This window comes from Dermacentor variabilis, chromosome 1 (genome assembly GCF_050947875.1).
Source record: "Dermacentor variabilis isolate Ectoservices chromosome 1, ASM5094787v1, whole genome shotgun sequence".
In the NCBI taxonomy this organism is placed as follows: Eukaryota; Metazoa; Arthropoda; class Arachnida; order Ixodida; family Ixodidae; genus Dermacentor; species Dermacentor variabilis.
In genome coordinates this window covers 180,133,741-180,148,426 of record NC_134568.1, presented here as the reverse complement: position 1 = coordinate 180,148,426, position 14,686 = coordinate 180,133,741, and the positions used below count along the sequence as shown (strand labels likewise).

The following is a 14,686-nucleotide window of genomic DNA, read 5'->3' as shown; positions in this document are numbered from 1 at the left end:
GAGACCGGTCTTTATTTTTTAACGTGGTTGTTATGGTTTTTCAAATAAGTACGCACAGTCGTAGGTAGTGTTAATCGAGAAACTGAGGAATTCACCGAAAGGCTTCTTTATAGTTTTCCAGTTTTAATGAATATAGACATTGATAAACCATAATGAAAAATCCATATGCCCATAACTACCGCACACAATAATTCGATATGTAACGTATAGGATCCCATACAAAAACCCCATTATCATATGATGCTACTGAGTATAAGAGTTATGGGGATTACGGGTTTTTTCAGTAGAGAAGAGTCACCACTACGCTTTATTTTAAAACTCATTCGTGTTCTGAATTGAATTCTGGGATTTTACGTGCCAAAGCCAAGCATTGATTATGAGGCACGCCGTACTGGGAGACTCCGGAGAAATTTTGGCCACCAGGGGATCTTTAATGTGGCCCCAATGCACGGGACACAGGCGTTTTTGCACTTGGCCCCCATCTAAACGTGGCCGCCGCGGTGGGGAGTTCATTCCCCCACCTCGTGCTTAGCAGCGCAACACCGTAGACACTAAGCCGCCGCGGCGGGTAATTCATACGTGCTCCTACTTCTGCGTGTTCGCCTTCGGTTAAAGTAAAAGCAATGGGTCAATTTCCACTCACTAAACTTAGACGAAGAATACCGCGTCGACCTCTGTCCTGATAAGGCCATTGTTGTGTAGCTGATGTTTGTGGGAAAAGTTCGTTTATATGGAAAGTGCGCCACTAATTCAGAACAGTAAGACATGATGTGACGAACGCTTATGAACGTTACCCTGTACAAACAAGAATATAGTGCAGTACATCATAAGTTTCCTTTCTTTATTTTCTTTGGATAGATGTCGATATGATCTCTTTATTGTGTCTGATCAATGTAGCTTGCCTTGACAGTGTAGTTCGTAGTGTGGGTAGAAGAATTTGCACAAGAAAACAGTGATTCTGAGGTATATTTTATTTTACCTTTCAGGTAGAATATAAGTAGAGATTAAGAAAAACCCTAACGTCAGCCACAACATCCATTCAACAGTCGCTGCAGAGGGAGTTAACTGCCGATGTGCTGGTGTCTCCCTGTATTAAAAAAAATATAAAGATCAGAATCTGCGTTGAAACGTTGTCAACATAAATTATGCAAATTAACGTCTAAGTTATTTACGCAGAAATTTTTTTCGGGATGCACAGACTCCATTTCGCATAAGTGGCCCCTCAACTATTTTCAGCTACAGAAAGAGCACTAATCTTCCATTACTAACGAGTCCAACCGACTACTTTATTGCAGCATTGAACACTGCTCATAACATAGAGATTTAATGACAAATAAAAGAAAACAAACCATGATTATGGTTAAGGTAGCACCGCAGATAGAAAATACTGAGAACTCACTTCATCGAGGTAGAGTCCGTAAGTTGGGTTGTTGATCGTTACAGGCGCAGTTTCCTCCCTAAAAAAAGATGCCGCAAATGATGGTATTGACAATGAGACCCAAGTAACTCAGTCTTCTCTCAGAAAACTAATCTCTGCAGTAGTGTTTATCCAAACACAGAAAAAATGCCAACATGTTTAATGCTAAACGCAGGCTCCAGCCATGAGTCCGGAGCTGCTGCATTTTTAGAATTCATTATACGATAACATCGGCGCGGTTTTAATGCCCCCGCTGCTTTGCTCAAAGCAGGCTTGAGGCAATGTTAGCGCAGACTCAATAACGTAGGCGCACACATAATTAGCCCTCCTTTCCATACCTATGCACACTACGAGAATATTAGACTAGCAATTGAATGCTGTATATACTATTCATTGACTGTATTTACTATAATTTTGGATAATGTTGGCAAGCGATAAGTCGCAGGCGTTTCTACAACGTTAACTTTTTTTAATGGATTAAAGGAGATGCGACGAGAAAAGAATCCTTACAATAAAGGAATTCGTTAGCACATGCAACAAGAAAATGAAACATAGCGCAGAGCAAACACAGCAAACGCAAAGCTAATCATTTCATTAATTAAACTAACTACATTATTTAATTACTTAGTTACAAACTTTGCTGAACGTGCTTATACTGGAAAGTTGAAGGCAATGCAAGCCGACATGATTGGCCTCGCATTATTCGTAGAATTTACCTGATTGCGCACGCCTCACTGCGAAGACCAGCTCGTGGAATGACCTTCTTGTGACGTATCAGGGCGGCGTAGATTAAAGCTGCCGTCGCACTCGGCTCTTCCCACGAGCTGCTTCCCATTGGCGCAGTGCGAAACTCCTAAGTGGATGCACAATCACTGCACCAGCAAGTGCGAAACGGGCCAATTTATCGTGCCGTGTAGCCCAGCTTCATTTCACGCCGCCCGGCTGCGTCAAAAGGAGACTTGCATCGCGAGCCGCGCTACGCAGTGCTACGTGCGTGATAAGTTCAACGGATAATTTGAGGCCAGTTACTCCGGCTTGTATGGCAATGTTGCAATTTTCAAGCACGAAACTGCGACTTCCATGGTCATTCCCTTCAACTTGCCAACACAAACTTGTGCCGTAGCGCTAGTAATTAAGCAGTTAATTATTCTAATGAGCTTAATTAGTGAATTGATTGCATTGGTTCTTCCTGCAACTGATGTGCGCCTGGGCACATAGTTAATATTTATTGGCGTCATTCGAGTAACTTCAGTGAGAACTTTCTTTTAAAGTATTCGAAGTAAAAAAAAAATGCTATATACTGCAAGGACTTTCAGCTTGGAATATTTATTTGCGATAACTTGGGCAACTGACCAACAAGTGCCATAAAGAACGCGCGAACTAATTGCCTTCAGAAAACTTCTGACAGTTGCGTATGTACGGCGACGTACAAATGTTTCGTCCGTGAGTTCTTTATTTTTTTCTGTTGTTGTGGTTGCCTTGTATGTTATGATGTGTCGCGGTAGTTTAAAATTGTGTTACTTTTTGCCCGTACCGTTAATTTGGCCGTAATTTTTAACGCTTTACAGTTTGTTACGTTCTACTATCATCGTGTATGCATTCATTGCAAACATAGAGGTTTTCGTGCACAGACAATGTGCATAAGTGTATTGCTAAAGTATGACTGTACAGCCCTTCCTGATTGTAAAATTAGGAGTAACGGGTGCTGTATTCGCACGCCAACATCTTATAGAGTCTTTCAGAAAACAGAAATAACACGAAAATAAAAATCGCTTCTCATCACTTGCAAATAAGTTGACGAGTTCAGTGTATATGAGAGTCTCACTTTAAATTATTCGGAATCTGTGCCGAGGTCACCTCCTAACACGCCAACCCTAGTACCAACCGTATCAAGCTAAAAATCATTATATTCTTTAACAAAGCCTACTCTGTAACCAATTAAATAATTGGAGTACCTGCATACGAAAGAGCGATACATGCGCACTTCCTTCTTTTTTTCCCCTCCTTTTTTTCGTGCCTTTTTTTTCACCTTCTTTGTTGATGGTCCCTTTTACCGTGAAATCACTTAAAAACAGATCGCGTTCTGGTCCTGGCAGGATCAGTCCATTCAATTTTTGAGCCGGAGAGGCGTTTACGTTTCCATCCTTGGCCACTCGATTGTTTCGAATCGCAATATTATCAGTATATATATTCTACCTGACAAATCTGACACACCTCGGTAGGAAATTTTCATGTGAATTGTGCGTTAGCAGAGAGGCGATGTCATCATTAATGCGAACACTTTTTAAAACTGGAGGTCATACTCGGGGTTGATCTTCATTTGACAATCACCTACATTGGCGATTGATGGCAGCGAGCCAAGGCCTAAGGCTTATTTGTTTGCTAATTTAGGACGACGTTCTTACAGAAAACTGGCGTAGCAAGAAAAAAAGTCACGCCAAGGTTCATGCGGTCCTCCTCTTTTTTTTATTTTAAGCAACTCACCCTGTTGAGACTCTTCTTCTCCAAAAATAGACGGCCACGATGACAGAAGCAACCACAAAAATAATTACAAGAGGTGCCCCGTAGGACCAACCAGCCACTAGAAAAAAACAATTTTAATCAAAAATTACTACCAGAAGTCATATGTTCACAACACTAGGAGCACTATAAGGTGAAACTATTGCATTCTGATTTTATTCCAATCTTCTAACGTCAAATTTACGTAACCGCCTACGCAGGCATCGGGCGTTGAGCCGCAGCGGAGTTTGAACTGGCCAATGAAACACTCTCACTATAGGAGGTCACTTTTGTTTGCTTTCAAAGCCAGTAGCATTGCATACTCTGACAGGATTTTTCTATTAAATTGGCTAACAAGAGGCGAGGAGCTCGCAGAGGTGGAGAAGGTATCGATGGGATCGAGCTAGTGACAGTAGATAATCGTGGGAACCGAATGGTGCCGACATCTGCAATTGGTCCGCTTCCGCTTGCTTAGCTTGGGGCTGCCTGGTCAAAAACCGCTGCAGCGTGCAACGTGGAGTTAAAGGTGCCGCGAAAATGGATCCTCAGTGACGAAGAGTAGCCAGAGCGACGTCTCGTATGTGCTGAAAAAGCTCGACAACCTTAAACTGCCACGCCAAAGTATTTATTACACGCAAAGACTCACGGGCAGCTCCGTGTAGCCAGTTCCAGAGTGACCAACGGGCATCTATATGTTCCTTTTAGAACGGGGTAGTCACCGGCGACACTAGAAACATTGTAAAAACAATGTTTCTAGAAACATTTTGTTCGACATATTAAGGCATCTTTAGTGCGTACACGTAACTATGACGTGGTGAGTTTTCACGTTTTTGTGACGTCGCGTGACGGGCAGATTATGTGGTAGCTGCTCCCAAATTATTTACCGATAGCGTACTAAGAGCAACAAAGGTGTAGAATCGGAAAGAACTTTCTATCTCTTGTTGGACTTTATCAGGTATAATCAGTCTGTGCGTGTCATCAGTTGGGACGTTTTCGCAGTTTTCGTGAAGTCGCGTCATCAGACAGGCGAAGTGGGCGTGGCCCAAAAATTTTCGGCCAATCGTGGAGGGCTAATGGAAGAAATGGAACACGAACAGATTGGAATAGCCTTACATTATAGTGTTCTAGGATTCGAAAAACGAATTTATAATTTTTCGACCAGAACTGCGATGTGCGCTGAACCATGTAGCGAGCTTAATTTCCCTGATCGACTGCTGTTAAAATGTCATATTGCAATAGTGGGGACCACAAGCCTCTTTTGTATCTTAAGAATAGTATTTTCAATTCATTCAAATATGTCTCTTTTTTATCGTCCCAAAGCCACAATCTGACAATAAGAGGTGCCGTAATGGGGGACTTGGAAATTAGTATGACCACCTTCATTATCGCCCGCCCAGTGCTCAGCAGGCGAGCATTTTTACTTGCTGGCGCCACTGGAATGCAGCCGCCGTAGCCAAGAATCGAACCTGTCACTTGGTGTTCAGCAGTAGCAACAGGACACCATCGTCGCTAAGCCACTGCGACGGCCCTCTTCAACAACGATATTTCTTTGAACGGGCGCTATTTCTCGAAAAGAAATTGTCATTGCAAGAAATACAGTTTTCGAAAATTGTTTAAGCACAGTGTATTTGTGAATAGAATCGTGCGATGAAAGACGTTGAGTAATGAATGATGTAATCAATGTATAATCTCAAATCATAGGATAATTTGTCACGTGTAAAACAGCAAGTATTGCTGAATTTTCACTGATTGCTCTGATCTCTCAATGTAGTGCAATATTTTGTCATGACGACCAGCTATCATGATGTGTGATGCCGAGGTGAAGGCCCTGTCAGGAGGTATTGTTGCCACATTTTTCCGCGCCTCGTGGCCATCCTGTACCATCAATTTGTGTCCAAATAAACTGAATTGAAAAAACTCAATAATAGGGGAGGGCGAGTTTGAAAAGTAGGCTATAGCAGAATTCTCTCTGGTGAATATCGAACATTAGAATGGAACGACAGCCTCGTTTAAAAGTCCCCTATATCATGGCGTGCTGCTGCTAAATGCTTCTATTGTTTAAGTTAGATCGTTATAGGCCAGCGCGGTCGCATCTAGCAGCAAATCAGCGTGCTTGATTTTTGATAGCCAGCAATAGGCCGCACTGTATTAGATGATTTAGTGTACATATATGCGTCGTGGACCACTTGGATAATGTGAAAAGGCCCCGATATGTGCACCACTCATACCTAGGAGGAACGTACCGTGGGTCTGCGCCACTGGAGATGGAGGTCCCACGGTGAGCTCCCGGTCGCAGCGGTTTCCCCCAAAGACGTCTAGGCAGGCGCACTGCGGAGCACCTGTCCCTCGTGCCAGCTTGCAGCTGCCTCCGTTGCGACAAAAGTAGTCAGGGCAGGCTATACCAAAAGCAAAGGAGAGCATTAGTGCCCACTCTTAAAAAGCAGAGTGATAAAAAGGAATACGAATTGTGGGCCGAGTACACTGAGCTACTCTTGTACAGCTTCCGTACTTCGAGTATGAAATAAGCGACTCCGATATGTTGACTTCAAAGATACCGACCGTTGCAAAGAGATTCATCTGATTCGTCGCTGCAGTCGGCACGGCCATCGCACAGCTTGGATTTGTGCAGGCAGGACGAAGGGTCCCGGCAGTAGTAGTAACCCTCAGGGCAAGTGCCTTTGCCATCTGCGTGCATTATAATGCCGAACAAAACGTTGATTCCTGAAATTCTAGAAATTCGGCATAGACATGTGCAACAAGAATGGCCACCGGACGTGAAATGTTTTCACTTATTGCCCAATCTCCCTTTTATGCGCTAGATACAGGACACGATGAAGGTTCTTTGGCGTGATGTCATTTTCCAAGTGCCACTTCGGCAACGTCAAGTCTAAGCTCTCGTGCAGCGCTACTCTGGGCATTTCATCGCGAGCATTTCTTTAAGTGCACCGCCCTTGTTGAGGCTCCTACGCGCACGTGGAGCTGGTGAATTCCCGAAGCAGAGTCATAAAAGCACTCCGCGGTACCTTGCAGCTTGGAATAAACGAGAAAAGAGCGGAAAAGGCCAGTCCCCTGTATGAGTCCCTTGAGAATCGCAAGCGAAGGGCGCGCTTGTATTTGTGTTGTTTTAGCTAGCATCCCGCTGCACTGCGACCGCTTACACAGGCAGCAAAATGGGAGCATAGCAGCACTTCGAACTCGTGGAGCCCTAAGGGTTATACGCAACATTTTTGTCTTAACCGACAACCTTATTTATCTTGAGCAGAGAAAAGTAAATAATCATCCTGACAAGTCTGAATGAACAACATAGACGACGGTCTGGTTCGGAAAGTACTCTCCATCGCGAACTTTACATGTTACTTCACTAAAATTCTGTGTTACATATTACCACCCCAGATGATGTTTACCGCATTCCCTTATCAGTATACTTAAAAGAGTGATAGTCTCAATCGGCAAATCGTATGAGATTCAACAATCTTCCCGAGCTTCAGCGAAGGGCTTAACTTCAGAATCGTTGCTTCCAGCCCACCTTTGGAGGCAATTATTGCATGAATCCTACAACGAAGGTATTTCTCACAACAATGAGTTTTCTGTGGAAAGAACATGATAAATTATTGTCTGTAAACGTGTAAGCTTCTCTCACTTATATATTCAGGAATGTAACAGCATCATAATGCCTCCTTTCTGGAAGTGGTGTAGCGAAGTCAAATTCACAAGTATGCCTAAATTAACACGCGTGTTCTGCCTTAGTAAATGCGAAAGCACGAATAAGAACAACTTTGTTAACAGCCTTAACATGAAGGTCGCATTCGGGGATTGTCGCTTTGGGTCCAATAAGACAGCACGGCGATAAACCAGCGGGTACATAAGTAACAAATGGCGCTTCCCCTTGCAAACCTCGTCACTTACTACAATCACAGAGTCAAGCACAGAGAAGACAAATATTTCGTTTTAGGCCCAAGAAGCTCACATGAGAGAATGACATTTGCCCGAAGTATTGTTTTCGCGGACCTTTGCTGCTTACACCTACGCACACACCACGATCAAAAAGAAGAGAGAAAAAAAGATGGACAAGGATCACGCACCACATTGCCATTCGTCCTCTGCATTCGGGCAGTCAGGCACGCCGTCGCAGAGAAGCAGACCAGGAATACAAGGACCATTTCGACTACCGCAGCTGAATGCGCCGGGAGCAGTGCAAAGCGAGCTTGGCGTTGAGGACACTGACCAAGAAGCCGGGGACAGTGGGCGACCGGTCGCTTTCCCACTAGCTGAAGACAAAAGAGAGCTATCATCAAATTTCTTTCCGCGTTCTATCGCTTTCATTCAGTGCATACCGCTGCTACGCACAGCTGCGCCACTAGGTAATCACCACGAAAGAGGTAAACAAAACTAAGAACAGAATGTGGTTAGTCCCTTGCACTGACATTTCACATTCTCCAACATATTTCTATCAGAAAGGCGTGGGACCCGTCCTAGCCCGGATGGCTATGGCGTTGCGCTGCTGAAGTCGAGGTCACGGGTTCTTACTCCGGCCGCGGCGGCCGCATTCCGACACGGATGTAATGCAAGAACTCTCGTGTGCACTGTGCATTGGGTGCATGTAAAAAAAGAAACCCGGTGGCCAAATCTAATCCGGAGTCCCCTGCTACAGCCCGCCTCATAATCGGATCACGATTTAGCACGTAAATTCCCACTATTTAAATAATCGTTTAAAGGTGGGGTAATATTATGTTGTACGTACACATACGACATTCTGCCTGGATTTTTAGCAAAAGTATGGTACTGGAGAATCACTTTCACGCATGGCCTACTTACAACTGCGAATAAAGTAGTGTCATGAAACAAACAATTATATCATTCGTATATCTTACCTGTTGTTGCTCCTGCTTTGCATGTCATTCCTGTAAGTATAAAAAATGATAGTTCATATACTTTCGCCGAAATGCCCCGGTTATTGTTCTTCCTCGCCGGACACGTATGCATCACGTAAGGCAATTTTTGTGTCTGCTCATTTCCTGCTGTTTAGAAGCTTTAGGGGGTTTTTTTCTACTTTTTTTGTAAATCGTAGTCCGCAATGAAAATCTCAGTCTTACGAGGCCATTTCCTGCTTTCATTATTCTCGATGTGTTTTTCTTTTCCTGCCCTTATTTTGTGTTTAAATGCCCGGTAACAAATCAGATTCTAGTGTCGAAAGGATTTTAAGCAGCTTACCACCGGTATACATTAACAAAAAGAGCTGGTCGAACTTAGCACACTATAGTTATTATACCACGTGCTTTTTTTCTTTTTTTCTTTTTTTTATATCGCGTGGATCATACAGCGTAATCCAGTCTGTTCAGGTGGATTACGAGAAAGGCGGGTGGACAATACTTGAAAAAATAATTCTATTCATCCGAGTCTACAGCTAAAATATATAACTTTAAGTATTCACTTTAGAATACTGAAAAATATCTATAGCGGCTCCACAGCCACCGTAGTCCTCCATAAAGAATGCACCAAAATCCCAATAAAGAAAGGCGTCAGGCAGGGAGATACGATCTCTCAAATGCTATTCAGAGCGTGTTTACAGGAGGTATTCAGAGACCTGGATTAGAAAGAATTGGGGATAAGAGTTAACGGTGAATACCTCAGTAACTTGCGATTCACTGATGATATTGCCTTGCTTAGTAACTCAGGGGACCAATTTCAATGCATGCTCAATGATCTGGGGAGGCAAAGCAGAAGGGTGGGCCTAAAAATTAATCTGCCGAAAACTAAAGTAATGTTTAACAGTCTCAGTAGAGAACAGCAGTTTACGATAGGTAGCAGGGCACTGGAAGTGGTAAAGGAATATATCTAATTAGGGCAGGTAGTGACCACGGATCCAGATCACGAGACTGAAATAATCAGAAGATTAGGAATGGGCTGGGGTGCGTTTGGCAGGCATTCTCAAATCATGAACAGCAGGTTGCCATTATCCCTCAAGGGAAAAGTGTATAACAGCTGTGTCTTGCCAGTACTCACGTACGGGGCAGAGACCTGGAGGCTTACGAAAAGGGTTCTACTTAAACTGAGGACGACGCAACGAGCTATGGAAAGAATAATGATGGGTGTAACGTTAAAGGATAAGAAAAGAGCAGATTGGGTGAGGGAACAAACGCGAGTTAATGGCATCTTAGTTGAAATCAAGAAAAGAAATGGGCATGGGCAGGGCATGTAATGAGGAGGGAAGATAACCGATGGTCATTAAGGGTTACGGACTGGATTCCAAGGCAAGGAAAGCGTAGCAGGGGGCGGCAGCAAGTTAGGTTGGCGGATGATATTAAGAAGTTTGCAGGGACAACATGGCCACAATTAGTACATGACCGGGGTAGTTGGAGAAGTATGGGAGAGGCCTTTGCCCTGCAGTGGGCGTAACCAGGCTGATGATGATGATGATGATTCACTTTAAGAAATACGTTGAAATTGTGAGATTCAAACCGAATAGTATAATTATGTCACATCTGTTCAGCAGGAATCGTAGGAATAGCATCACTTTCGACATATCCGTATTCCAATCTGGTAAAAAGTGAATTGCGTTTTAGATGAGATCTTCATGAACTGCTAGAGGGAGACTTTCGGGAAACCCAAGTGGAACGCCAATGTATTTCTTATCACATTTTAGGGACCCATACCTTCGAAGTGGTGCTAGTTTCAAATTTCTGCAAAGCAGACATAACTTAGTCGTCTCACTGCTCGACCTCAGTTTCGCGATTGCAACACGCGCAATAAAGTGAAAAATTAAAAAGATATTTAGTGAGTTCTCTAATTAACTGCCAGGACATTTCGATTTGTCATACAAGTAAAGTTCGCCTCCTCAAGCAATCCAACTGAACAAGTCGAACTGCGCGAATTGCTTCGTGCGACAATTTGGAAATATCCTCGAAATAAAAAAACAGTTACATTTTCTTATTTTCTTAGCGTACCGAGCATATCCTATAACACAGAACGTATGCTGAACATGAATTCTTGTTCAAATAGCACTGATTCGAATTATTGAATATACAAACCACAGTCTGTTTCATCGCTACCATCTTCGCAGTCGTTCTCGCAGTCACAAACGAAACTTCGGGGGAGGCACATCCTCTTGTCCGCGCACAAAAACTCGTCTCGGGTGCACAAGGACGGATGTTTTTCGGTATGAGCAGTACCTGAAAAATTGAGACGAGCATTAGCCTTCGAAGCGCAGCTGCCATATACGACTGTAATTCTAAGTATAAATATTCTACTATGCAAGCTATTCCAAGCACATGTCTTTGTCGTATTATGCACGACTGTTACGGCACAAAGCAATTCCAGCATCTGCAAGACATTTCCCGCGATTTCTTCTCAAAGGAGTAATGACGACATTTCCTGATTCAGATGCTTGTGTTATTCACTTCTTTAATTTTAAACAGCGTCAAAAAAAACACGGACAAGGATGAGCAGGGGACGAACGCTGCGTGCGTGTGTGTGTGTGTGTGCATGCGCGAGTGTTTTTTCGTTGTTTAAAATGAATGATCCATAACCAACTACCTCGCGCCCAAAGGCTTCTGAGTTATCGTTTATTCTTTATACACGGCTACCACTAACCGATTGTTAATCGCGAACGTTGCCGAGAAGTTCTTTTGATGTTTTAAACGACCGTGCCGTCAGATGACCTTTAACTACAGTACGTGGCAACACTGACATCAACATGACACGTTCTGTGGTTCTATTTGTGACGTTCCACGTGGACTTTCGACGTCACCAGTTGGGTAAATTCGGGGGAAAAGAGTATCGTTTCTCTATCTGGTTGCTCGCCTGCTGGTTTTAGACTCCTACCTCACCGGTGTGTGCCGTCAAATAGAGTCGCGTGCGATTTACATCAGAACGCGTTGGCGGGCTAGTTGGTGCGAAACCATAATTATTTGTTTAGCGCCAAAATTGCCTATAAGGGAGTGACGCAATAAATGATGTCAGTTGAGAGTAGCGCCTTGTCCTGGGGGTGGGGGGGTCGTCTTTCTTGTGTCGTTTGTTTTGCGCTAAACGAAGTAATTATGGGATTTAAACCTCTAAGCAGACCGTCATAAACGGGCATGGATGTGTGGTACGACTGTGTCCCTCTAAGCAGAAGGACGGCATCGTGGTAACTGTAACATATAATTCGTTTGAATAATAATATTTCTTTACTTTTTTCTTCGTTGCTTACAGAACCTCATAGCTAGAGTGACAATGAGGAAGACCACGATTCAGGTTGCCGCAATTCAGCAGGGAGTATACAATTTGGCACGTGCATGCCTATAGCAGACGAACTCTGCCACCAGCAATTACACCACTTAGCTGGCGCGCTTCTGTAAGTTAGTGGTTTGTCAGCCCGCAAGATTAATTGTGAGGCCACGTTGTCAGCTACGATACCATCAGCGCTGTCTGGCGCTCGACTAGCGGCGTATTCTAAACTCGTTCTCAAGAAAAGCCAGTACTGCTCAGAATTAGCACCCCTATTATGAATTATTCTTTTTGCTGGAGCGTTGGCAGTTGCCTGCCGCTATTGTTCGGCGCAGAGCAGTTCATGAAAGCGTAAAAAATGACAACATTGCTTGTACCAGTACCCTTCTAACGTCCTGCTAGTCACTTTACCGACCAAATGAACGCAAATCACAAACCTCCCAGAAGCTTCATACGCGCTCCTGTTCCAGCGGGCCCTAATTATTCACACATCAGCTAGAAAGTAGCCCCTGGGAGAGAAAACGCCTACGAGGTAGATAGACTGGGCGGCAATGAAACAAATCAACATAAAAAAAGCGAAAGGGAGAGAAATGCACCGGAAACAGTTGCAATGGCGCTAAGCTTGGCGCTTCTCGCGAGGGAAAAGGCACACCACAACTGCCTTCCGAGTATTCAGCAGCCATTATTCAGTGCCACCAAGCTGCGCTGATATGCGGCTCACACTTCCCCAGAAACAGTGCAGAGCGCGCATACATCATCTGAAAAGGGACAGGAGCACAGGCCTTCACCTCCTAGCAGGCAAGAAGGTGTGAAGGTCACTTCGTCGATGGCGATGTCAGTGAGTGCGTCGCCTCCACGCTGTGCAAGGAAGGCGACCGTGAATGGCTGCGGGTGACCGATCATCACGTGCGCATACGCCCACAGGGATCCCTGAGGTCCGAGCTCTTGCCACATGGGCAGTCTCGAGCCGCCACCCTCTGTCTCTACCTGGAAAGTGTCCAGAGTCAGCTACGGTTTAACGGCACCGCTAAAAGCGCAAGTCGTGCAAGAACAAGCACCTACCACCAAGAAATTGTCATTCACATTTTTACACATTTGTCGTCCAGAAGCAAGATGCCACGAAAACAGCGAAAGAAAGGATTCCCAGACCGGATTTTAAACTGCGGAGTGCTACAGGCACATACCTTGACAGCGGTACGCTGCGCTTCGACTCAGCAGTGAGTACAGGGCAAAACATTTACCTGCTCCTTCAAAGCAAAACTTTCTTTGCTTACCCTTCAGGGATTTGGCCTAATTACGTGGGGACGCAAGTTTCTCGCGGAATAGACAACTTGTATAATACTGACTGCTGACCGACAACTTAGCTTGTCAATGGGCAAACCTTTATTCTGCATAATCAAACAATCAATCACAACATAAAACCGTACATAGTATAATGTCCGTTCATAGGCAGCTCTAAAGCAGACAGACTTCTTAATGGAATAGCGCGTAATATGCAACAGTTCATAGCAGAGTGTGAGTGTAGCTCAGTTGGTGATTCATGATTTTGGGAAGTAACCGCAAGCAAAACACGAGACTTGAAAAAAGGGACAACACGAAGCGGTTTGTGTTGTCCGTTTCTTCAAGTCTCGTGTGTTGCTTGTTGTTGCTTCTCAAAATCATGCAACAGTTCATTCTATTTTCTTAAATTTGTCATACCTTACCTACACCATCCTTGGGCCACTGGGTATGTTCCTATGCATAATGGGTGTGGAAGCCCTAAATGTATTTAGATGTGTGTTTTACTTCTCTGTGCATACACCTGTCTTCACCAATTTCCCCCCAGAAAGTATCATGCAAAGCCTTCGTCTTCGTGACATCACTGCGTCGACGTCTCACATTGCGCATCCGCCTAATTGGGTGCTTGCATTTCGGCATAAATTCTGAACTATGTAATGCACAAACATAAGTATTGCATGACATTAAAGTTGTGACCTGTGTGGTGCATAAACGTAAACACTGCACGAGAATACGCGTTGTTATAACATGAAAGTAAACACACTCCTACGCAGCGCATTTAGTTGTGTAACATTTAATGACCGCTTCACATAGATTCTACACATGCGCGTTGGATTTGCAAAGTTTATTTTCTCCCTCTCGGCAATTGGCAAATCTTCGTTTTTCATTTCACACAGGCCTGCGCATTGATGTAAATATTGATGCAGACATGGAGAACGTGGACACGTTTCCTGATCATGGCGCCGCTGGTTCCGTGATAAAAGCCGCGCTCCGGCTTTCGGCAGGCAAAAGCAACACTGGCGTTCTTCCTATTTGCGCAGTGCTAAGCTACATCACGTGGCGCGTTTCTCTCGCGACTCCAGCAGCTGAATGTGAAATCCGCATACTGTCAGATTTTATGAAGTAAAACGAAGTTGTCTTCGAGTACCACTGCCTTCAAGCTTCTAACGTATGCCGTAATCGCGCAATTTCACAATTAACAATTGTGTTCATTATGTATTTGCTGACTACGTGATCGCGGAAATTGAGTCTCCCAAATGCCACAGCGGATAAACCCTTTGTGCAACC

The 14,686-nt window shown here is 44.1% G+C and overlaps 1 protein-coding gene across 1 annotated transcript in view; it reads right to left on the bottom strand.

Annotated features, from left to right (window-relative positions):
- Window positions 1-956: 956 nt before the first annotated feature.
- The window catches only part of LOC142588573 (MAM and LDL-receptor class A domain-containing protein 1-like), a 273,168-nt gene continuing 259,438 nt past the window's right edge, over window positions 957-14,686 (bottom strand). The window contains exons 87-95 of the mRNA XM_075700413.1: window positions 12,910-13,108; window positions 10,945-11,085; window positions 8,788-8,817; window positions 7,999-8,184; window positions 6,476-6,601; window positions 6,160-6,312; window positions 3,902-3,998; window positions 1,400-1,457; window positions 957-1,087 (exon numbers count right to left, since the gene is read on the bottom strand). Coding sequence (XP_075556528.1) covers window positions 1,040-1,087; window positions 1,400-1,457; window positions 3,902-3,998; window positions 6,160-6,312; window positions 6,476-6,601; window positions 7,999-8,184; window positions 8,788-8,817; window positions 10,945-11,085; window positions 12,910-13,108 — 1,038 coding nt within the window. The 3' untranslated portion in view covers window positions 957-1,039. The remainder of the gene's footprint in view (window positions 1,088-1,399; window positions 1,458-3,901; window positions 3,999-6,159; window positions 6,313-6,475; window positions 6,602-7,998; window positions 8,185-8,787; window positions 8,818-10,944; window positions 11,086-12,909; window positions 13,109-14,686) is intronic.